This window comes from Mercenaria mercenaria, unplaced genomic scaffold, assembly GCF_021730395.1.
Source record: "Mercenaria mercenaria strain notata unplaced genomic scaffold, MADL_Memer_1 contig_4358, whole genome shotgun sequence".
NCBI classification, from domain to species: domain Eukaryota; kingdom Metazoa; phylum Mollusca; class Bivalvia; order Venerida; family Veneridae; genus Mercenaria; species Mercenaria mercenaria.
In genome coordinates, this window is record NW_026462579.1 from 12,116 (window position 1) to 38,415 (window position 26,300).

At 34.4% G+C, this 26,300-nt stretch overlaps 1 protein-coding gene across 1 annotated transcript in view; it reads right to left on the bottom strand.

The window, feature by feature from the left end:
- The window catches only part of LOC128553824 (uncharacterized), a 61,505-nt gene that overhangs the window by 11,632 nt on the left and 23,573 nt on the right, over positions 1 to 26,300 (bottom strand). Inside the window, exons 4-8 of the mRNA XM_053535011.1 lie at positions 18,005 to 18,115; positions 15,991 to 16,082; positions 9,337 to 9,562; positions 7,035 to 7,141; positions 1,707 to 1,949 (exon numbers count right to left, since the gene is read on the bottom strand). Coding sequence (XP_053390986.1) covers positions 1,707 to 1,949; positions 7,035 to 7,141; positions 9,337 to 9,562; positions 15,991 to 16,082; positions 18,005 to 18,115 — 779 coding nt within the window. The remainder of the gene's footprint in view (positions 1 to 1,706; positions 1,950 to 7,034; positions 7,142 to 9,336; positions 9,563 to 15,990; positions 16,083 to 18,004; positions 18,116 to 26,300) is intronic.

Here is a 26,300-nt window from a genome sequence, read left to right on the forward strand (position 1 = left end):
TTCTGCACGTCGCCTTGATGAGGTGATCGTTTGACCCAAGTTTGATGAAAATCCTTCAAGGAGTTTAGGAGATATAGAGCGGACACAAAATGGAAGGCTCAAACATTTGACCCTAAGTTGTGACCTTGACCTTGAGCCGGCATGACTGACTCATGGGTTCTGCACATCGTCTTGATGAGGTGATCATTTGACCCAAGTTTGATAAAATTCCTTCAAGGGGTTTAGGAGATATAGAGCGGACACAAAATGGAAGGCTCAAACATTTGACCTTGAGTTGTGACCTTGACCTTGAGTCGACAAGGCTGACCCATGGGTTCTGCACATCGTCTTGATGAGGTGATCATTTGACCCAAGTTTTGTAAAATTCCTTCAAGGGGTTTATGAGATATAGAGCGGACACAAAATGGCAGGCTCAAACCTTTGACCTTGTGTTGTGACCTTGACCTTGAACCGACAAGGCTGACTCATGGGTTCTGCACATAGTCTTGATGAGGTGATCATTTGACCCAAGTTTCATGAAAACCCTTCAAGGGGTTTAGGAGATATGGACCGGACACGATTTTGTTACGGACGGAAGGACAGACGGAAGGACGGACGAAAGGACGGACGGACGGAAAGACGGACGCAGACCATTCCTATAATCCCTCCGCCACGGCGGGGGATTAATTACGATTAGGTACGGCTTTAGAAGCTCTCATTAGTTTTTGCGTAGCGAAAGCGTGACCCCGCCCGCTCAATAGGGAGAATGGTGATCGACGATACCCTAGCAGGGCGTATGTTCTCCGTGACGACTTGATAAAAAACCATTGTGTTTAGATTCGTCCTTCACCTCTTATTCATTTGGGGAAGTTGGCAGTTACTTACGGTGAACAGGTTTGTACTGGTACAGAATCCAGGAACACTGGTTAATATATTAACTACCCGTCGTTACACAACTGGAATACTATTCTTTTTTGTTGGGTTTAACGTCGCATGGACACAATTATAGGTCGTATGGTGGCTTTCCAGTTTTTATGTTTGAGGAAGACCCCAGATGCCTCTCCGTGCATTACTGTATATGAAAATTTTTGATAATATAAAATGCACACAAAAAATCAAAATGTAAAAACACTAACAATTTTAGTTATATTAAGTTTAGTAGTTAGTGCTGTGAAATAAGATAATGTGTGCCTTAAATGAATTTGAGAAATACCGCATTCAAATACTAAGTATTTTGCCATCCCGGCAGTTTTTCAAAAGGTATTGTACAATTTTAGCTCCCTAATTGCATTGAATTCATCGCAGATCAGTAAACGTGCATTTCTCGCTAAATCACCCATTTTTATTTTAATGCATGAATATTTTGCAAATTAAAAAATATGTACTACATCGTATAACAGGTCTAATTCTTTTCCCAATTCGTTTTGACAAAATCTTAAGAAGTGTACATTTTCATGGCGTTTCAGTGTATAGTCCCCGAAATCAGTCGTAAAACAGAAATGTGACTAATACAGTCATAAATGTAGATATATATTAAGTCAATGAGCAAGTACTTTGATCTTCTTTGACCTCCCTTTTAACACCATTGGACGTTTAAAGTAAACATCATTGTGATAATAAAGCGATAGACGTTTTCGTCTTTTTACCGAAAATTTAAATCTGACATCACCTATAACAGAAAGAATGACTAGAAAGGTTAACAATTTTACGATTATATAAAGGACAACCTTTATGTTTTCCTCATTGATTCCTATTAGGACGTCTTCCAATGTGACCCATTTTGCTGGGATATTCTCTCCCCAGTAGGCCTGTTTTGAAGCTTCTTCAAAGATATGTTTCCTAAGAGACTGAATGTTTTCATCTTCAACAGTGTTGTCTATTATAAAGTTCTCTGTGGTTAAATGACAACTTGCTGCCTTGTCAAACATGAATTCTCTCAATGAAATGCAAGCGTCATCTGGAGAGATGTCCTAAAATGAAACAAAAACTTTGCTTCATTGTCGTTTAAGAAAATAGCGACGTTATATTATTTTGACATATGAATGACAAAAATGGAAATGATATGCAAAGGACTGCAAAAATTACTGCAGGATTATATAAACCTACGAAACTGCATATGTTATAACGTATCTTACGAAATTATGAAACATTTTCTTACATTTACTTCGCACTGACAACATAAGTTTGAGCGTTGTTGTACCAAATGGGTCAGATTCTACTTAATTAACTGGAGATACAGACAACTGCTTTGTTCACATTTACAATCTAAATAACATTAGTTTATACATTTTTATTAATTTATTTCAGCTCGATTGTGATGAAAACTGCAAGCTTATCTAAACCCCGCTTCCTTGAAAAAAAACAGTATGTTGTCTTATGACAGGGCGTGGTCGTGACACAAATGGGGCTCGAACCCACAACCTGTGGACTGAGCAACTGACACCTTAACCACTAGACAACCGCCCCCTTAACATAAACATTCACTCGAGAGCATCGGATTTTACGTCTCCACACGTGAAAATGTTGCATATGTTGTTAGCATGTTAACTGATGGTTCGAGTTTACGTTGTTCAAAATAAACATTTTCCCCTTCTTTATCATTGTGTTACATAACCGTACGCTGTCTACTGCATTACACACAACGGTCAATGAAAAGGAACAAGAGAGCCATGATGGCCCTATATTGCTCACCAGAGTTGATCTGGCCTACTGACCTAGTATTTGACCCCACATGACCCAGTTAAATCTAGAGATCATCAAGACAAATATTCTGACCAAGTTTCATAAAGATTGAGTCACCACTGTTGCCGTTAGAGTGTTCACAAGCGTTTCCTTTTATTTGACCCCAAATGACCGATAGAGAGCATCAAGACGAACATAGAGCATCAAGACAAACATTCTGATCAAAGTTCATAAAGATTGAATCAAAACTGTGGCCTATAGAGTGTTCACGAGCTTTTCCTTTAATCTGGTCTACTGACCTAGTTTTTGAACCAACATAATCAAAATTCTAACTTGACCTAGGGATCTTCAAGACAACATTCTATCAAGATTTCATAAAGATTGAGTCACAACTGTGGCTTCTAGAATGTTCACAAGCTTTTCCTTTTAACCGGGTGACCTAGTATTTGAAACCACATAACCCAGATTCAACCTTGACCTAGAAATCATCAAGGCAAACATTCTGACTAAATTTCAAAAAGATTGGGGTCAAAACTGTGACCTCAAGAGTGTTCACAAGCTTTTCTTTTGATTGACCGGGTGACCTAGTTTTGACTTAGTTTCAAACTTGACCTAGAAATCACTAAGACAAACATTCTGACCCAGTTTCATAAAGACTGAATCACAACTATGGCCTCTAAAGTTTTGACCTAGTTTTTGACCCCACATCACCCAGATTCAAACTTGACCTAGAAATCATCAAGATAAACTCTCTAACTAAGTTTCATAATTATTGGGCCTACAGACCCTGTTCTTGGCCCAAAAATGACCAAGTTTCAAACTTGACCTAGAAATCATCAAAACTAACATTCTGACAAAGTTTTATAAAGATTAGATCAGAAATTTGGCCTCCAAAGTGTTCACAATCGTTTCTTTGATCTGGCCTGCTGGTCTTGTTTTTGACCGCACATGATCCAGTTTCGATCTTGACCTAGAGATCATCAAGGCAAACATTCTGAAAAAGTTTCATAAAGATTGGGTCACAAATGTGGCCTCTAGTGTGTTCACAGGGCAAATGTTGACGGACGATTGACGACGCACGACTTACGCTGACGGACGCCGAATAAAGATGGTCACAATAGTTCACCTTGAGCACTTCGTGCTCTGGTGAGCTAAAAAGTCAGAAATAGATGCGGGTAAACAAATGTTTGAAGAATTATGAACGAAAGTAATGTAAGTAAGCCCCTCTACCAAACCGTTACATGTTTGAATGATGTAATAATACGTATCTGAACAAAACATAAATGCTTTTGTTCACGAGAAAACTGTTTAAGATATTTCATTTCGATTCGAACACGATATAAAAGGATTGTCAGTTACATCCATTACGATGTTTTGGTGGCTTTCTTTTCCAGCGCGCCACCAGCCATTTTTAAGCTAAGAAGCAATAATTGTGACGCAAAAATGATTAGTTGAATAAGAACACAGTTTCAGTCTGTTTTCTTTTAATTAAAACCCTAAAGACTTATATTGTTGTAAACATAGTGGCACAAGAGTTATTTGTGTTAATGTTTAAATAGCATTTTCTGATTAATTGCACAGAACATGTTCATCAGGTGGTGGGGGAGTATAATAACATCTATTCAACATTGCTAACAGAATGTATGGGTATCGGTACTTTAAAAGAATTTTATTTCATTTCGAACAAAAACGTCTTGAAACAATGTATCATGGTCAAAACAAGGAAATGACCGAACTGTGTACATAATTAGCAAATTATAAAACCTGTTGTTGCATGGAATCTTAATGCATAGATTGAAACGAGATTTCTGCAAAATCGCGCATGATGAAGGTATTAGACGATTTATAATTTTTAGACGATATGGCATGTCCATATTTTACATGAAATGATGCCGACATTGTTAAATAATGTTTTCTATTGTGCTACAATATATGTTATGCGGAATCTTAAATGTTCAAAACATACTTCTAGTTAAAATTTAGTTTTATTAAATGAGAATTTACTGAGATAAAGCCTACAAATACTTTCAACTAACGAAGTAACAGATGTTTTTCTCTACAATTACAAGTTGATTAAAAATGTTTACGTATTTCTCTTGTACGAAGTAAAATTATACATTCTAGCCTTCAGTAGAGTAACAATTGGTTAACGGAAATGCGAGAAATATACGTTGTGCGTAATGCAGAGTGCGTCGACCTTAAACAAAACGATAACCAAGAGCAAACAAGTGAATGAAGTATTGCCATGCAATACAAAGTCCCCTACTGGAAGGCACCTAATTTTCTCTACTGCAGTATAACATAATGAACTGATATTTGTCAATGATGTATAAACAATATTGTACTATATATACAATATAATATAACAAAGCACTTGGATTAAAATTTGCATATATAAAAACGTACAGTTGTTTTCATTTGGAATTTTTTTGGCCGATTATACAAAAAGTTATCATAAAAGTTATTTATAGTAACAACAAAGTGAAATTAATCCTAATAAAAACAAAACAAGAAACGCGGCAATGCCACGAAACCAGGTTTTCAACACTTTTCATAAGAATAAAAAAGTATACTGAATCACAGTGCACCACTTTAAAGCACAACCCTAACCCTTACCCTAACCCTAACCCTATTTTTAGTAACAATGACCTTGACCTTGATCCCAGAAACCCCAAAATCAATCCCAAGCTACAACTTTATATAAGTTTTCTATACACCAAGTTTCATCATGATAGCTCATTCCTAAGTTAAGTAATTGACCGGAAACCCTTTTTCTATTTTAAGTACCAGTGACCTTGACCTTGACCCCAGAAACCCCAAAATCAATCCCAGCCTTTGTCTTGATATAAGCTACATACATACCAAGTTTTATTCAAATATCTTTACCGAAACAAAAGTTATTGACCGGAAACACCAGTTTGACGCCGCCGCCCGCCCGCCCGACCAACGACATACCTCAATTTAATAACTCAGGTTTTCGTTGAAAACCTGGTTAAAAAAAATCTATAAAATGTAAGTCCACAAGAAAATCTTTACCAGGTAGAGATAGATCAAAATACACCTAAATATTGGATGTAACATGCATGTTGTACCACAGAAAAGTGGTCTCGATTTTTCCCCACGGCCAGTAATAAAAAAGTTACAATGTACTCTATTTATAGTAACAACAAAGGGACGTAATTCTAAAAATGTGTGCCTCATGGTGGTGAACATTTGTGCCAAGTTACATCAAAATCTCTCCATGCATGAAGAAGAAATGCTCAGGACAAAGTCATTCTTGAATTTGACATTTGACCTCTAAGTATGACCTTGACCTAAGACCTAGCGACCTGGTTCTGGCGCAAGACAATTTGTCTTATGGTGGTAAACATTTGTGCCAAGTTACATTAAAATCCCTCCATGCATAAAGAAGAAATGCTCCAGACAAAGTCCTTCTTGAATTAGACCTTTGACGTCTAAGTATGACCTTGACCTTTGAGCAAGGGCTCCGGGATTTGCGCATGACACGTTGTCTCATCATGGAGAACATCTGTGCCAAGTAATATTGAAATCCCTTAATGAATGACAGAGTTATGGACCGGACATGAAACAGACCCTGTTCATGCCATGTTAACATTTGACTACTAAGTGTGACCTTGACCTATGAGCTAGGGGTCTGAAAGTTGTGCATGACAATTCGTCTTATTATGACATACAATTTTATCAATTGATATTAAAATCCCTCCATGGATGAGAGAGTTATGGACCGGACAGGAAAAAAACCCTGTTGATCTTTGACCTCCAATTGTGACCTTGACCTTTGAGTTAGGGGTGCAGGTTTTGCGCAAGACACGTCGTCACATCATGGGGAACATTTGTGTCAAGTAATATTAAAATCCCTTCATGGATGCAAGAGTTATGGACCGGACACGAAACAGACCCTGTTCATGCCATGTTAACTTTTGACTACTAAGTGTGACCTTGACCTTTGAGCTAGGGGTCTGAAAGTTGTGCATGACACATCGTCTTATGAGGTACAATTGTGCCAAGTGATATTAAAATCCCTTCATGGATGTGAGAGTTATGGACCGACAGGAAAAAAGCCCTGTTGACCTTTGACCTCCAATTGTGACCTTGACCTTTAAGCTAAGGGTCCGGGTTTTGCACATGACACGTCGTCTCATCATGGGGAACATTTGTGCCAAGTAATAATAAAATCCCTTCATGGATAAAAGAGTTATGGACCGGACACGAAATTGCGGACGGACGGAATGACGGAATGACAGAATGACGGAAAGACGGAATGACGGAAAAGTGCATTCCTATAGTGCCCGAAACTGGTTTTCAACCAGTAGGGGACTAATAAATGAACGGTTTTAATTAACTGCACATACCCTTTTTAACTGATCTGCAAAAGTGCCAACCAGAACAACAGGAGGTCCATTTTCTCCTTGATAACTACAAAACTCATGTATCGAATTCAGCCAGAAGTCAATATATTCTGAAATGTAAGAGTATATTTTCTCTGGTCTTAGGGACCTATATTATACACTAAGTACGCGTTTATAATGTGTTATATTAATACAATGTAGTGAACTATGTTGCAAATAGAATCCGAAAAAAGTAAACGAAATTTGGAATTGGTCATTAAATGAGGTTCAACAACAGACAGAGATAATCTATATTCTGACTACGTCTTACTATTTATGATCATACTGATACATATGATTATCAAATCTAATGTACCAAATAGTAAACGTAGTTGCAACGAAATGTTCTTTTAAAAAAACAGTAGTTATGAGTAGTCTTATCAAAACAATCAGTAAAAATTTAATTTCAATTTACAATATCATAATAAGACTACATTTAAAAAACAAATATATGTCAGGATACGAGTTATTTATATGACACAGGGAAGTGCCTTTGCCTTTAGTAACTTGAACAATAAAATGGGTCCAATCACTAAGGTGATTATGTCTTTGACTAGCTAACAAACTATATAGAATGTCCTTTTTTAAAACGTATAGCTGGTGAGACCAAATATCTCATACATAAATTTTCCTCTGGCTATCTTGTGCCTAAATGATTCGTGTACCAATGATAAGTAAATGATTTCAATTATGAGCTAGATAATTTCAGGGATCAGGCAAAGAACAAAATGTTTCTAACTAACATTTTTTTATTAATTATAATAAGCTCAAACTCCTGTAGGCTGGATGCTCTATACTTGACTGTATATTTTGTTGTTTTTGTAGTTTGTTTTTTTATTTGTTGTTGTTGCTGAAGTTTCCATCAGACAATGTGTTTGAACCAACAACATACGAGTCCTGTCGCATAGATGCTCGACCTCTGCTGCACTCTATATGATTGCCGTGACTCTTGGATGCTAAGCTATCACATGTAGCATTCAACTACCATATAGATATAACCCCAATCGCCAATAAGGCTGAACCGTCTTTAAGCTGGAACTCTCCTAATATCTCAGTAGATTACCAAACTCTGGGTCTCTGTCTCAGAGTTCCGGTGATCAGCCTATATTTGCTATCGTCTATAGCATTCAACTACCGTTAAGGTAAAACTTCTATGCGCTGGCCCTAAAGTTCGAAACCTTCTTGAAATTCTGCAACCCATTTTTAGTCTATGAACTTCAAACGTCTTCTTTTTGATTAATTGCAATAACTTCCTAATCAAGGTACTAGAATGAATCATTAGCTGAATCTTCGATGTGTCTCTTTCTATCGCTGGATATAGAATGATCTCAAACAAGTATCCAGTATTAAAATTGCACATATGACACTGTCAGGTAATACAAACAAATAACTAATTTCAATTGTATTTCATATAAGTGTTATTATATCATATAATTATATTTCAATATAAAATGTAATTTATTTTTAAAAAATATGTTTATTATTCATATTTTTTATTCAGCCTGAAAACACAATATTATTCCTTCGACCTTTTTGATGCGATATCATCCAATTAAAATGCCTTAGAAAGCTAGTTTCCGGGTCTAGATATGACCTGTCAGTCAAAACAATGTACAACGTTTTTTTTTCGCTGTCGATTGCCTGCCAACCTAAGGGCAAAAACGAGTTTAATACGGCAACGGCGAAAAGATGTTTATACCTAACAGGTTAATAGCTGTCCTATTTATGCAAGTATCTGTCCTAAATTGTTGTCATTACGCTATTCTGTTTGCACTGTGAACACTCCGAAAACTGACGCCTGTCTTGAACTATTCAAAGGTCCAGTATTCAGGCGATTTAGAGTTACGGGTGTAGGAGTAGGTGTTACATGGATCCATTTTTCTTTTACACTGACTATTTATGTATAATATTTAGGACTACAAGTTTGTGTTTTAAGATTGGTACAATATTTATCTAATATTTTTGACCATTTAGACCACTTTATTTGGAAAGTTGAAGCAAATAGGATGATCAGTCGTTTGCTTAATATTGAAATTCCGAAATGATATTTGTCAATTAAGAAATATTTTGCTGCTTCATAACAACGATTCCAATCATAGTTAATCAATCAATCTCTCTCTCTCTCTCTCTCTCTCTCTCTCTCTCTCTCTCTTATTTCTAAAAAAAAAAAACATCATATCAAATGTTTTGTCAAATTATGGAATTATGGTTAAAGACATATTTTTACTGTTATTATAAAAACTACCTATATACAAAATCCGCTTACCTGAAACTTTGCACTTTGTCTCTCCGCTGCAATCGGCATGCCAAGGATCGTCATCAACTGTTTCATCAATGTGCTTGGAAATATTTGTCACAAGCAGGTAGATAGCTCGGCGAGAGAAGAACACCTGGTGTGTTGCATAAAACACATTCTGTCCGGCAAAGTCCCACAAAGACAGGTCGGATGCTTCCAAATGTTCTTCGCCAATTTGTACATTTTCTATGAATTTCTTAATGGTGAGGAAATTAGAAAAAAAAACAATATATCACCACATAACAATATTTCGACACTTAGAGTGATAACAATAACAGAAATAAAATGAAAAAAAATGCAAAATCTAAAGATTTTTTGACTGACATATATATCTTTCCTAAGCCTTAAACATACTGCTCAACATTATCTCTTACGTTGTATAAGTTTAGTGTATGTGGTAATTATAACAATCCTTGAAATGATTAATGGACAGGAAAAAACCTTACTCCTATTCAATATTGACCCTGAATCAACATGACCGACACTTTTCCAATTTAAACATTTACTCTAAAACATTTAACAATAGGGCCATGATCCTCTTACAGCTCAACTGAATTTTGCGATTTAAGACAGTTGAGCAGTTTTAGGGAACATTTTCATAATTAGATTTCAACGTAATGCCAACTATGAGAAATTCCTGCAAAATTAAACATACAATCTGGCTAGCAGTATAAATCATTTCATCATTACAATCATATAAACATGAGACGTGAAAACTGTACGAAAATCAGGTCTTTCAAACATCTTTTTATTTTCAGTAACTGTGGTTTAGAGCCTAGTGGCAATAAAATAGTCCCTTTCTGTCGTTGAACTACCTACATAAGTGCCATCACACTACCTATCTTTTCCTCATTAGAATTATTAAACCTAAATCTTTTTAGTTTTAGTAACAGTTCCCCCAATTGCAACGAAAAGCTAGTTGTCCACATACATTTAGACGTCATATGTTTTTTTTTTAGTTTTCGCTAGGATCACCGAGAGGTCGTTTTTAGTTGAGAAGTTTAGTTAGGATTGACGTACTGCCTCCAGACCTGGTTTTAATAACAATAATATATGACTCTCGTTTTTAAACAAAAGGCACATGTGGTCCTAAATCGCTAAACCAAGGAAAGCCTTACTATTCAACCTTGCAAAGTCACAGTTCCTATCCTTATGTAGTTAACTAAGTCATTTAAACCAAATCTAGCGTTTGCCTTGACAGGCTAAACATGACATAAGAACCATACGAATTGTCTTGTTGATAACACATTTATCAAACATTTTATGGTAAAAAGTATTTCAGGCGGCCCCTAAAATGGTTAGAAGAAACCATTTAAACACAACTGGGAGAGATCTAGGCTACATGTTGACTTTAAGCCCATCATGAAACAAGAGTAACAAATGGTCCTAGGCCGCTCAACTGAGAACAGCTTGATCAAATTTAATGAATATCCTGCTAAAATGCGACCCCTTTTGTATAGGCAATGTATTTCTTTGATTTGACCAGGAGACCTAGATTTTGACCCAACATGACCCATATCTGAATTCGACCTAGCTTTCATCAAGACAAATATTCTGATCAAATTTCATGAAGGTCCACTGAAAAATACAGCCCCTATTGCATACACAAAGTTATTATTTTATTTGACCAGGTGACCTAGGTTTTGACCCAACATGACCCATATTCGAACTTGACCTAAATTTCATCAAAGCAAACATTTTCATCAAATTTCATGAATATCCTCCTGAAATGTAGCCACTATTGCATCCACAAGTTTTCTTTGATTTTACTGGGTGACCTAGTTCTTGACCCCAGATGACCCCTATTTAAACTCGACCTAGATTTCAGCAAAACAAACATTCCTGAAATTTCATGAAGATCCATTTAAAATTACAGCCCCTATTGCAAACAACAGGTTATTCTTTATTTTGACCAGGTGACCTAGTTTTTGACCCTACATGACCCATATTTAAACTTGACATAAATTTCATCAAAGCAAACATTTTTTATCAAATTTCATGAACATCCTGCCTAGACTGTAGCACTGGTGCCAGACCAGAAAGAAAATGCCTCTGTACATGTTATACCCTACCCCTAGGTATTCTACAAGAACCATGGTCATGAACGCGAAAATATACTAACCAGTTTCAATCGCGCATTTCATGCCTAAAGCACGCAGTTCGGTAAATGTGTACTATGGATATCAAACAAGTGGTAATTTTTCTTCCATTGTTTACCGGTCGCATTTCTTCAATACTTCTTATCTTACAAAAACGAAGTGTAGTTTATAGTTTTTTCAACGTTACACAAAAAACTTGCTTGACCTTCCCTGGTGAAGTTCTGTTCTAGATAACAAAACCATTCTGATTGGCTGTTGTGAAAATGTATGTCAATCGTCATTTTACTACACGTGTTCGCTTATATGTGAAAATGCACATTAATATGCAAAATGAATAAAATAAACAGAACAGATGTAGACCAATGTATGATTTCAAATTGAAAATCATATACATGATGAATTTCATTCATCATTTCGAGTTTTAGTGTAAAATTGTGATTTTTTTAACTTCTATTTTTGTTTGTTTACGTTTCGCCTTACATGTGCACACTGTCGTGACCTCTAGACCGGATGTTCATTAGGGAAGGTCACGCAAGGTTTTTCTGTAACGTTGACGAAAGCATAAAATATGTTGATAATCTCAGCAATATGGAATATTGAGACAATGTGACTGGTGCACGTTGGAAGATAAATTATCGCTTGTTCAATATATTAGGTACCAATTCACCGAACTGCATGTTTAAGTTGAGAAATGTACAATTGAAACGGGTTAGTATATTTTCCCGTTCATGACCATGGTTCTTATAGAATACCTAGGAGTAGGGTATAACATGTACAGAGGCATTTTCTTTCTGGTCTGGCGCCACTGACTGTAGCCCCTATTCCATTCACAAACTGTTTCTTTGATTTTACTCGGTGACCTAGTTTTTGACCCCAGATGACCCCTATTTATGGTGGGCGGATAGCTCAGTGGTTTGCACACTGGCCTTCGGAGATTCGATCCCCGGCAGCTACTCGGGAATTTTTAGAAACTCTTTTCAGTGTTTCCCACCCAACTAGAGGTGTACTGGTCAGGAACCCAGGTGATCCTTGCGTGTATCAGTGTTGTACACTGGGCACGTTAAAGAACCAGGCTGTCTATTCACAACGAACTAGGCTAAGTTAGCCGGGCAAGCCTGTATCTGATTTCTGATCTCTTTGTGGGGGCTTTGTCTCACTCTGTCCCTCTGGTCAGATCGCTCTGTGTCTGTACTAGTAGATGAAGAATTATGCGCCCTGTGTGGCTGCATTTGAACTGAACTATGTAAAGCGCCTTTAAACGTGAAATTGATCATTTAAAGGGCATTATATAAATCTGGTATTATAATAATAATTTGAACTCGACCTAGATTTCATTAAGAAAACATTCTGATCAAATTTCATGAATACCCAGTGCAAAATGCAGCCACTATTGCATACACAATGTTTCTTTGATTTGACCGTGTGAGCTAGTTTTTGATCCTAGATAACCCATACTCAAACCTGAATTAGATTTAATCAAGACAAATATTGTGATTAAATTTCATGAAGATACATACACAAGATCTCTGTTTGATTCAATCCAGTTACCTAGTTTTTTACCCTAGATGACCCATATTCGAACTTTACTTAGATTTTATAGAGGCAACCATTCTGACTAAATTGTATAAATACCCAGTGTAAAATGCAGCTCTTATTGCATACAGAAGGTTGTTCTTTGATTTGACCTGGTGACCTAGTTTTCAACCAAAGATAACCCATATTCAAACTTGACCTAGATTTTATGAAGACAAACATTCTGATTAAATTTCATGAAGATCCAGTGTAAAATGCAGTCCCTATTGCATACACAAGGTTTCTGTTTGATTTGATCTAGTGACCTAGTTTTTTCCCTAGATGACCCAAATTCGAGCTTGACCTAGATTTTATAGAAGCAACCATTCTGACTAAATTGTATGAATATCCAATGTCAAATGCCTCGACTTTGAACTACCTGAACGTACCACGAGGTTCACCATACCATAAACATTTTCCTCGTACAATGTCAGTTCGTATAAATTAACTACACTGGAGGTATTTGTCAGTTCAACCGAATGTTGATTGGATGTGCTCCTTGAAGGGGTAGGGTGGAGGCCTCTGTGCTGTGATTAGCAGTTTTAAAATTCCATAAGGACTGAACTGTTTTGATATTTGTCCTCTGGGCTGTTTCATCAGGCCCTTACGAGTGTTTCTCTTGATGCTTTGTCTTCTGCAAAGGCATTGAATACATGCGGTTTTGTTCCTTAAGGTATGCTTTTTATATAACTGTACAAGAATATTTTTGTGTTTTTCATGCCATGCTTTATGTTGCCATTGCGTGTGTAAGAGATTCACCTGGCGGGGAATAATTTTCATTTACACTGTCCTGTGACTTAAGAATATGCTTTGAGTAAGAGTGATGATAGGTATGCACCATAAACCGGTGTTTTTGCCTCTGAGCGTTCCAAGGCGGTCCACCAGTGTGTTCCTTTATTTCTTCATTTTTCCTCGTGTGTTTGCTTTGTATGTGTGTGTAGGCGTGCGTGCGTATTTTGGTAGTTTGCATATCTTTGTGCTATGAGTTGCAATTTGGGGACGCTGTGTTTCTTGAACGTGGCATTTCCTTTTGGATATTTATACTTGTCTTTTTTTCAAAAGACCTTTTCACACATTTTATTAACTTTCATAATAGATGTCTTTAAGTGCCAAGTGACGGCTGCATGTGATTATAGCAGATGACCAAATATGGACACACAATTAATATTTGCCAAAGCTGAAGGCATCATACTTTAAGTCTGAAAAAGTCAAGTGATACAATCATCCAAAGGAGGTCAAATCACCAGGGTGAGAAATATCTAAATATTGTCGCGTAACGGCGGAAAAGTATCTTACTTGAGAAACCAATAGAATGTTTGTATACATCATTTCTTGATATTTTGGAAGAAACGCATTATGAGAGACTGTTTTTTTATGGTGAATTAGAAGTCAATTTCAGAATGACAAGTAGTTCCAGGTCAAAGCATTTTGACCTCGGGGAAAACTTTTCAAAAGTACATGACCCATACATTTCTCGTTATTAAATGTAAGTTTTAAAATTATTCTTAGAAATCTGGTATTTGTAATTCGAAATAAGCCCACCTCTCCTAGAAAATATTTACTATACATAGAATATATCGGGATGGGGAATAGGATTTACTACATGCATGCCTTTTCTGTCTAAAAGATATCAGCATATTTCAACCTTAATGCGTCCGAGTTCCTGCCCATATGCATATACTAATACACGTGGTTTTGGCAGGATGAAGTCACATCCATTTCCTGGAATGATTAAAAAAGCAACACAGTGCTGTTTGGACTGGAGTGTAACTGCAGTCAATACATATCACTGTTTTGATAGATACATTCATAAGAAATATACATTTCCATTGAAATTAGAATAAAACAGACAGAGAAAACATTTGGCACTCCTACGTTACTGCATTGTTAAAGTCGCTGAACCTTCACCTCCTACGATACAGATCAGTTCGGTCATCGGTCTTCCAAGAAATCCAATTCATCAATTATGGCACAAACATATTACGGGAATGTATCAGGTATATAATGGAAGTGGAAATATTGTATTTTGTGCGGAGAACCTGCTCAGTTTTTTTTTCTCATCCAAGGCAATGTTTCTTTGCTGTTTTTGAATGGCTTTCCAACGTATCTGAGCAAAAATCCTCAGATAGGCTGGAAAATGAAAAGCAACGAGTATTCCGAAATGACGCGAGCATCTTTAACGCTATATATCATCCTTGACAATAATTTCTAAATAATAGAAAATATCAATTTGCTGACCAAAATAACCAAACCCGTCCGATTTCATCCGAGATCATACGTTACTGATCCAGTTTCTCAAAGTAACGATTAAAAACGGTTCATGAACAATTCTTCAAATTTGCCAATCTGAAAGGTATTACAACGTTTTTAGTTATCAGTTATCTGATTTTGGATTTTTGTCACTAATGTCATGGAACATGTTCCGTAACTATTATATTCTATCTTATCATGCGAGCACTTCTGTTATATATAGCTGTACACTTTATTATGTTTGTTTAACATCTATATCAAGGTTCAACTAAATAACCGATCTTGCGCCCTTTGTTTAAAGAAATATAATTTTTATTATAGGCGGAGCGATTTGTATTTCGATTTCCGTGAGTTATACTTTGATATTTTCACACAAGAATTAAGGTGTGATTAAACATATGAAACACTGGTCGCCTCAAAAATCAAACAGAGATTAATCCGTCTTGTTAACAAATCTAACAAATTCCGATCTGCATTCTAGATATCAAATGGTAACGCGAAAAACTGTGACAAATTTGCCCATATAGCTTACGGTAAAATGGACAATATGCGCAGTATATTGAAAAATGCATAAACTACAGCATGGCAAACTTAAATCTGACTTTTCTTACTTGCATCTGTGGAAAGGCGATCGTATTTAAACCACCCTACTTCTCTTATTGCAGTTTCACGTTATATGAAAACGTAAAACAAAAATGCTCACCTTCAAATGCCTCATGCTCTGTGCATACTTCTCATACACTAATTCGTCATTTTTTCTGGCAGATTGAAGATGAGAAACTCTGCTCACTGATGGTTTAAAGTGAGAAATGTTTATTATACCGCATGTAATTTAAGATACAATTCATCGGCAATTGACTTTTGATGTTTGTAATGCATGTATTTTGAAAATTCACGTACATATTATATGAAAAAGTATAACATCATCTGGATCGTATTAGGTTGATACCTTTGAGTCAGTTTTAATTTTTCACAGGTTTTCATGAAAATTCCTCCCAATTTTATTGTCAGTGAAAACATTATAATACTTTGTTAAACAGGGCTTATCTTTTACCTTCAAATGATCATTTAACTATTTGCTCTATTGACCCTAATTACATACAATTGCCCTAACTTTGAAATTAATTTTAAACATACATCCTCTTTTACTGCATAATGTAATATCATTTTATTCATTCGGGTTTAATTCATGTTAAGTGTGGTACTGTGAATGCAAATAGTTAGTAAATGAATATTTTTCCCACAATATGTTCCATAGATCTGTGACAATTTATAGTTATCAGCAGCTTGTAATTGTCATACAAAAAAGTATATTTGTCTCCTCTATTATCCTTCATGAAGACGATTTCAGTGACATTGGAAACTAACTTAATATTACAGCGGAAAATTCAAGGAAACATATGTAGACATACTTTCTGTCTCAGTATGTGGTGAAACATATGTAATCTGCATTACTATACAGGTAAACGTGACGATATCGATGCACAAGTAGGCATTTACGATATTCGTGAGGATTTGTAGACATGATGGTGAGAATGAAAAGGTTATCTTTGCCTGTGGTAACTCTGTGTGGTGCTACTTTACAAATCGTTCTACAACATGTATCAAGGACATATAATGTACATAATCCAAATTTAAGAATAGGACCACACATTTCTATATTTTCACAAAAACCTAGTGACTTTTTTATGGAAATAGTACTTGATGGGTAAAGGTATATTAACATTAAAACTGGAAGACGTTATAACCGAGCATTGCCGTATCACTACACCAATGAGGTGTTACAGATAAAAACATAAAATGTCATAACATCAGGTTTTATACATCATATTAAATACTTATGTAGGGATAATCCATGTTTCTTTCGTGTTATAACACCTGCAGAATCCCGAAGAATCGGTTGGTGCCCGAGCCCGTTAGGGCGAGGTTACAAACGTAATCCGAGGGAATGTGAAGATGTTATAACACGAAATGAACATGCGCTTTAGAACACTATTCTAGCATACACGCATAAAAACATGATAAAGAATAAATTAGCCCACAACATCATTAAATTTCGATGAAACCCGCGAGAATGTCAGCTTTTCCCACGTTGGTATTAGTATTAGTATTTTTTTTCATATTTCTTCTTTTTTTTTACCAGACGATATCTTAAAATATTCGTTATTGTAATGCCTTTTGGTTGCAGTTGATGCAATCAAGTTTTGAAAACAATATTATCTTAAATTGTACTACAATTACAAAACCTGCGAAAACAGACACTGACTCAGATATCAGTAATGTCCCCACCAAACTATAAATAAAAGGAATATTTTATTAACAAATAGCCGTTTCTCTAACAGTACAAATATGAACCAATTTATTGGCTTTTACCTAGCACCTGGTTCGTAAGACGACCTTACTTGTTTAACTTATGATAATATAGCGGGTAAATTCTTAATATTCAATGCAGCCAGGATGGAGTGAATATGCTTTAAGTTTGATAAATGCTGTAATGTCGAATCGGTAATGAAATATATTTAATTAACACTTAAACATTTAATATCAATTTGGATCTGTCATTTTACACAACATGAATGCATATGTACCTATAAGACATGACATAAAATAGTTAATCTACAATGTAAGAAATTGTGTATAGTATGTACTTTTCTATGCATGTTGCAATTTGCTTTTTCAAAATTAAATAAGTGCTAAAAATAAGATATATGAAATACCTGTTTGAATTCTAGAATAAATTTCTGTTTCTGCTCTGTCTTCTATTTCGGCAACTGGATGTTCAGCAGATGTTGTTTGTTCATGCGCCTTATCGACATCTAAACTAGAATCTAAATTCGTTACGGAGCAATAAGACACAGTAACAAATCGTTTTATTTTTCTTCGAGGTTTACTTGTTAAAAATCTATTAGCCTGACATATGTTCATATATAATTCAGCACAAAACTATAAGAATGCAAAACACTGCAGATTAGTATTATAGATTTACCGTGGAGAAAAATATAAACTTTCCTTAATCATGTTGTTACATATAAAATTGTTCTGTTTGGTTTTCTTAATTTTGTTTTTAATCCTAAATAAGTTATGTTTATAAATATCAATGATTTTGTTAAGTAGCCTTAGATACGTTTAAAGAACTAAGATATTTATTTTTTCTTTACATGAACGTGACATTTCAGATATTGATATAGGTAATTCCCTCAGGATGTACATCTCAATGTCAAACTTCATACAACGTCAAGTATCAACTAGAGCGGTCACTGTTTCTTAGCGATTAAGGTAGAATGCGCCCCAAATTTTTTTGCCGAATTTCATCCTGAAATTCGTACTACATAAAATTCAAGAAATATGCGATTCAGCTCCGGTTTTACTTTGTCGCCATATTCCTGTTTTTTGGGGTTTTTTTGCTATTGTGTCACACACATAGCCCCTGACGTCACTTTTCGTGCAACGCCTAGTTCCAGGTGCTTTCGGCATTTTTCCTTTCCTTCACTCTGAATGTCGTATCAATGAAAAATACAAAATAATTGTCACTTTAAGATTTACGCCTATGACGTCAGAGACGAGATTGTGACGTCAGAACGGAAAAACTCACATCAAGTTTTGTCACAAATTTTGCCTTAAAATCCAGTTTATAAAAAATCGACTCGATTAAAAAACGTAAACATTTTGTATGTTGTTTCGAAGTGTGTGTACGTCTAGTAGACACATAAAGTAGACACATAAATAAAGGATAGTGACATAAAAGTCGCGTTGTTAAGCTTTTTTAAATTTAATTTTTCAAACATCTCTTTAAACTTTGTGACTGAACAAGTTCTAAATGATATATTTGCCTCTAAACGTTTTAATACTTGGTTAAACAATCTGAAGAGTTTCCAGAATTTCCAATCTCGCGGTCAGTATAATATTCTTGGACAAGTAAAATTATACATTATAAACGTCTCATCTCTTTATGTTCAAATAAATATAATGCATCTCGGTTTTTAATTCAGCAATCCTGTATTAAAGTATGAAAATAGAAAACTTACTGTAAATCTGGATTTAAATTTATCCAAATCTCATAGATTAACCTAACTAAAATATAATAAATAATATAATTTACATTATTTCATATTAGAGTTGCAGAATATTCGATAATAATAATAACAGTGTATACTTGTCTAATATGTGGTAAAATGAAAGTTTGATTGAATGTTTGAAGATCGAATTTACAGACATACTCGATTTCATTCCTAACAAATGACCACATTGTTTTCAGAATGATTGGTTTTGCACGAGCGCATGTCTATTCGTGCACGTGCACAGGCCTGGCTAGAGTAACAGAAAAACGGTAGACATGCAAAGATAGACCTTCCCGCGAGATGTTTATTGTTCTCACAGTTGTTTTTTTTCGAAATATATAGACCCTAGGCAAACCGGCTTTAATATTTCTTAATCAATATTCCTAAATGCACATGATATACTTGACGATAAAATTCTACAAATGACATCTACGGAGTAAAATATTCAAAGGAGGTTCGATTAAAAAGCAGAATTATCAGTTCATCAAGGATACCTTTTAAGCTGTAGTTGTCACATTATGAAACTTAAAATAGGAATTTTCGTTTCTATAAACTATTTAGAAATGTCATATATAGAAGAAAGATGGTCGCGCCGGGAATCGAACCCTGACCGCAGTGGCAATAAATAGTTTTCCGCTGTCGTTACCAATAACGCAATTGTGGGTTTAGTGTTTCATGCACGTTAAATATACAAATTTTATCGTAAAAAATAGTTAAAACATCTAATTCTCATGTGTTTCCGCAACATTATAGTCTGTCAGTATACGTAGTATATACACCATTAATTTCCATATATCTAAAAAAATATAATGCCGTGTCATGAGAAAACCAACATAGTGGGTTTGCGACCAGCATGGATCGAGACCAGCCTGCGTGTCCGTGCAGTCTGGTCAGGATCCATGCTAATCGCTTTCAAAGCCTATTGGAATTAGAGAAACTGTTAGCGAACAGCATGGATCCTGAGCAGATTGCGCAGGTGCGCAGGTTGGTCTCGATCCATGTTGGTTTTCTCATGGCACGGCTCAATTATATATCTTTTGTTCTTGTCGGACGATCTGGAGGCCAGTGCCTTTTTTAAGTATTCGTTTAAACATTGCGTTATTTCTTAAATTTATTTTAGCCCCAAGATTGCATACAGTTACACTAAAAATAAGATAATTTAATTGTGTCAAATGTTTAATCACCCTTTAAATTTCATTGTGTATTACAATATTGCCTGGGGATAAAAAATATTCGGTCAGTGTTGTTTCAAGCTGGGTCATAAAAATGTTAACCCACTTACTACAAGTGATAGGTACTTTAAATTTTATGGTTTTATGGTTAAAGGCCTAGATTTTGGCAGTGGGCCAAGGGATTTTTGTCTTCACCAGCACAGTTGGGGGCTAATGACCATCACAGTATGGCTCCAATAAACAAGGGTCATTGTTTATTGGAGAGCCAGTCTACCTTACAAATGTATCTATTAGTGAGAAGAGGAAACGATGTAATTTATTTTAAATTAATAAATAATTGATAACTTTTGAAGTTATACTAGTTTTTTTTTTTTTTTGGCATTTCTATGTTACAGTAAAGAAAATTATTTGTTGATCAAACACAATAATAAAATAATCAGAAACTTTATTTTCACAATTTTGTCTTAAGAATTGTGATATTTCTGAAAAAATGTGATTTTCCCTCGTCAACGCTTGCAGAAACTGTAAGTAAATTTGTCTAAATTAAAACAGAATGTAATTTCAAATTAAAAAGAAAGCATGAAAAAAGTCCCTTTTTTTTATGGGAAAAAACTAAAAGGAAAATTTGAGTATAGAGGAACCAAAAATTTTATATTCAAATAATTTTGGGTTACATGAATCATGAAAATCTTTTTCCCAAATCGAAAATTTTTTTGTAGCACAAACTCGGGAATTTTCACTTTTTGTTTTTATTATCATTATTATTTTCAATTTATTACTTATCTTTTTCACCCTATGGGTAATTAATAATAAAAATAAAATGTAAAAATATACTAAGAAATAAAATAAGTTAAAAAGAAAATGATTTTTTTTTATTTTTTTATCATTATTATAACATAAAGTAATAGTTTATCCACATTTCAAAATAATTTTTTTTTTTTTCGTTCCACATTTCAAAAGAAAATTTAATTTCTTTCAACTCCACTCCACAACATCTTCGGGGTCAATTTTGGGTCCCTGCTGGCAAATTGCCCTCAAATCTTTTTGCATTACAAAATCGCGATAAGCGCAGATAGAGGAGTTGTATATTGGTTTTGGGGGGGGGGGGGGGGGTAACTTATTGTAGGAATCTAGGCCTTTAACCCTTTTTAAAACATCTTTTGGGGGCGCCCTGCTAAAAAAAAAAAAAGACGTTTGTGGTCTATTTGAAAGATTACAGCTGTAAAATGGATTAAACAGAAAACAAAAAAATACCAGTCAATCAAAAATATCGTAAACCCTTAATTTTTTAATGTCAAAGGTCCGTTGAAAATCGATTTAAAATAACGACAAAGTGAGAAATTACTTATTGTTTGTACGTAGGTCCCGAAAGTAAATCTTTTTTTAGATGAAAAGTAACGATTTTAAATATTTTAGATCCAATTCAAAAAACAAAATATTATTTTTATTTACAAAAAAATAAAGTATTAAACTTTCCCTTTGTTCCCATTTACCTTTAATATTTTTTTAAAACTTTCATTCATACTCGTTGAAAACCGTTTGCCTGAAAAATGCATCAATAAAAAATTAAAGCCCCGCTTTTTAGATCGTTCACCCCCCCCCCACCCCCTGTTAAAAACCACAACCCTTTTTGTACGGAAATCGACAATTTGGTTTTTGTTCTCCCGTTTTATCTTTTTAAAAAAAGTTTCCCTAAAAATTTATTTTAGGTCACTAAAAATTCTTATAACTTTCAGTTAATAATCTTTTCTCAAAAATAAATTTTTTTTCCCCTTTTTTATATAATCTTTGGGAAAAAAAATACCATCACACCGCTTACATAACTTTACCAAAATAGTAGAGAAAAAATTTTTAAATAGTTTTTAAAATTTCTTCTACTGACACGGATTTTTTTCGCAGAAAAAAAATTTTCTCCTAGCAGGGAAAAAGATGTTGAAATTTTTTTTGCAAAAGTGCCATCTAAATAAAGGTTATTTGTCAGTTTCCGGTACCCTTTTTTCCCAAAAAATAAAAGTTTGTAATTTATCACTTTATTAATCTTTTCCATTTTCCCCATTTTAAAATCGAATAATGAACGGGGTGGGGCCTTATCATTTTTAAAAGTAGCCTCGGTACCTAGCTTTACAAAATAAAATTTTCTATTGGAGTTTTTTTTTCCCTTTTCAACTTTAATTTTGTTTAACCCCAATGGTTTTTCATCAAAAGATTTTTGCCATATTTTTCTTTATTTCAAACCTTGAACATCACTTTTGGTGACTGCATCCTTGTAGACTTCGGATAAAAGAATGAATGAAAAAAAGTTAAATGATTATTTGTGAAGAAAGATCAATCGAATGAAAATGAATAAAACATTAAAACGGCTTCTGAATTTCTTTTTTTATATTAAGATTACAAAATTAAACTGCCCTTTGACGCTTCTAAAATTTGTTAAAGCAATAAAAAGAAACCCCCGTGTTTCCGATTAATTGAAATAAAATTCATGGTCTGGTTTGTAACAAAAAAAAATAGTTTAAAAAAAATTAAAAAAATATAAATCAAATATACTTACTCTGATTTTCCTTTCCCTTGAAATTGCAAATACCGATTATCGCGTGGGGTCACTGGACCAGATTTATCGTTTCGGGATATAAAACACGCAACGTGACGAACGTTTTCCCCAATGTTTTTTGGATCCTAATATCTTGCTTTAAAAGACCCAAATTAATTTGCGCTAATTTGTGTTAATTGGCATTAAATCGAGTTTCTGAATTGCTTTGCGGTAGAAAAATTTAAATTGTCAACTGGTTACCGGCTTGGGGTACATGGGGTATTTATCGATTTAGTTAATTGCATACTTTTTAAAAATTTAATGTTGCATAAAACGTTCGGCAAAAATTATATGTACATTTATTTTCGTTGAGATGGGTAAATTGTGAAATGCTTATATCATTTGATTTAATGAAAACCCTTTAATCTTTCCCAAATTTTTTTTTTTCGAGCGTTTTTTAAATTTTTAAGCAATTTTGTATTTTATACAGTAAACTGTCACGCCACCACGTTACCAGGGTTATCATTGCTTTAAAGTAAAGTAATGTGGTTTAAAATTTTATTTTTAAATTTTAATTTTTTAAATTTTTTTTTTTTAAAATTTTTTTTTTTTAGTACCTTGTGACTGGTAAGTTCTTTTTTTTTGTCTAGATTTTTAAAAAATTGATTTTTTTTAAAACGGGGAATATAGCTTTAATAAATGGACCAAAAATATCAGGGTGCGTTTGAAAAATGTGGAAATTTTGAAAATAAATTTAGGGGAAAAAAGGGTTTGGCCAAAACTGAACCCCTCACTGATATTGGCAGCAAAAGTTTTGGCCCACCCTACCTCACAGCATAGTATAATATCAACAAAAAATTATATATGAAATTTTGATCGCTTTTATTTTTGGACATTGAAAATAATTTGGAAATAACAAAAATATTCAATGTGCTGGGGTCAATACAAAGGACCCTAATCCACGAGAAATAAAATATTTCCCCACAGTGTATACTACAGGGATGAGGGGGACTGGGAAAACATTTATTTACACGTGCACACGTGTTAGCCCCAAAATTCGACATGTTAGATACCAGTGCGAGTGTGTGTTAAAACATGCGCACTAAAACTATCTTACTAACCTTTTCCAGTATGTATCCGTTCGCAGTTTTACTGACACTGCGAACGGGGAAATATTCCCAACGAAACAATCGGAATTCCGCCTTTTTTTTAAAAACAAGAAACACTTACTTCGTAAATTACAGCTAAATATAAATAACCTTCCCATGAAAACACCCCTTTAGAAAAAAAGCAGATCTTTCCCTTTTTTTTGATCAGTAAACGTCGCAGTGTTTTTTATCAATGGCCTGGGAGTATAAAGTGCTGTCCTTTCGCCGTGATAGTTACACCCCGGGAGTGTGAATTTCCCCTCGCACTGGTTCTAAAACTCGCCAGAAAAAAAAAATTTTTTCCATGTCCCCCCCTATCCACCGTACTATACTAACTCTGCGAAATTTCTTCGAAACAAAGTCAAAAAGGATTGAAAATATTTTTGCTTAATGATTTTTAATTAAAAACATTGAAAATGAAATTGAACAAAAAGGGAAAAAAAAATATTTTCAGCTTTTGAAATTTAATTTAAAATAAAGAAATTCGGGAGATTATGGCTTTCTTTATTACCAAAATGCATCTATTTACATGTTGGTTTAAAAATTGACCCCCTGGGTGGGTTTCCCGGGCAGTGGTTTAGATCGATGACTTTAAACCCGTTTTCCCATTCCGATGCGGGTTCAAACCTATCAAGGGGTTAAATTCTCCATTGAGGGAAACCATTAACGGGGGGCCCCCGTCCATGAAATAATGCACGTTAGGGGACCAGGGGTACCTCCACAAGAAAACAAGAAAGTCGCTAAAAAGGGCCAATAATGTGTCGCGCAACGTAATCCCAACAAAACATAAAAAAAAAGACCTACTCGGTCGGGAGCAACATACTGATTAAAACGAACGAAAGCGTTTGTTCGAATCTTTGGACGCAGACACATTATAAACGATTATTTTTCGTCTTTAAAAAAATTTGAATTTATTTCTAATTTTTGTATCAAACATGCTTATTACTTTTCATACAAAAAATAATGGATTATTTCCTCTTTTTTTCTATAAAAATTTTTCATTGTATGCAAAGCGTTGGAAATTTGCGAAAAGAGTTAATTTTGTTTCATTTGATTTTTACAATGGCGATGATCCACGGGTGTTTTATCACTACAAATAAATGGGATGAATTGATTAATCCTTTTCTTTTCTCAATGGCTATTTTTTTAAATGTTAAAATAAATCGGGAACGCGCTAGATGAAAGATGGTTCATTCAGTTTTTATTTTAAAATTTTTTACCTTTTGGTCCCTGAATCTTTTTTCAGTTCATATCATATTAATTAAACATTTCTTTATTTCAATATTGGCATTCATTCTACATACACTAAAGTTCGAAAACATGCAAAACGTTCCCCCGTTAAAGGCCGGAGAATAAATTTTCACTACACATATTTAGCATCCCCCTATTTTTTAAATAATAAATTTTTTAAAAAAAACCCCTTTTCCGGCATTACGGGGAAAAATACGGGGTTGTAAACGAAGCATATAGGTTAAATTTTTACCAATTTATCCCTTATTTTATTTCATATTAAACAAAACTTCAACCTCATTTCAGCACTTTACAGATTTCAAGATAGAAACCATATATGGGGCATTTGTATAACTGTCTTCTTTTTTAAAAATAAAAATATTGACTGTTATGTTTTTATTAAAAAAATAATCTGTTCTGACAAACATCAAAAACCCCCCTAAAAAGCCCCATGAAAACAGCCTTTAGAAATTTCGCGTAGGTAGACATTTTTTGCAAAGAATAAAATTTTTCAAAAATTTACAATGAAAAAGGGCTAGATCTTTCTCAATACTATAAGCAAAAAAATAAGCCAAAAAATTTTAAATGTACCTCCTCATGTTCCCATTATACCGATTTCTCCGCATGGACCCCCTTTTGGACTACTTCACATGTAACACTGATAGCACTTCCGGTTTTTGGTATAATCCCCTCCCTTTTAAAAGGTTCTTCTCTAATTCAATCCCTTTTTTTTTTCATATAAAAAACAAAAAATTCAACCTCATTTTTTAGCACTTTCAGCATTTCAATGATATAAAAAACCTATATGGTCATTTAGTTAACATGTCTTCTTACAAAAATAGAAAAAAATTGAAAGTTTTGTTTTAATAAAAAAAAAT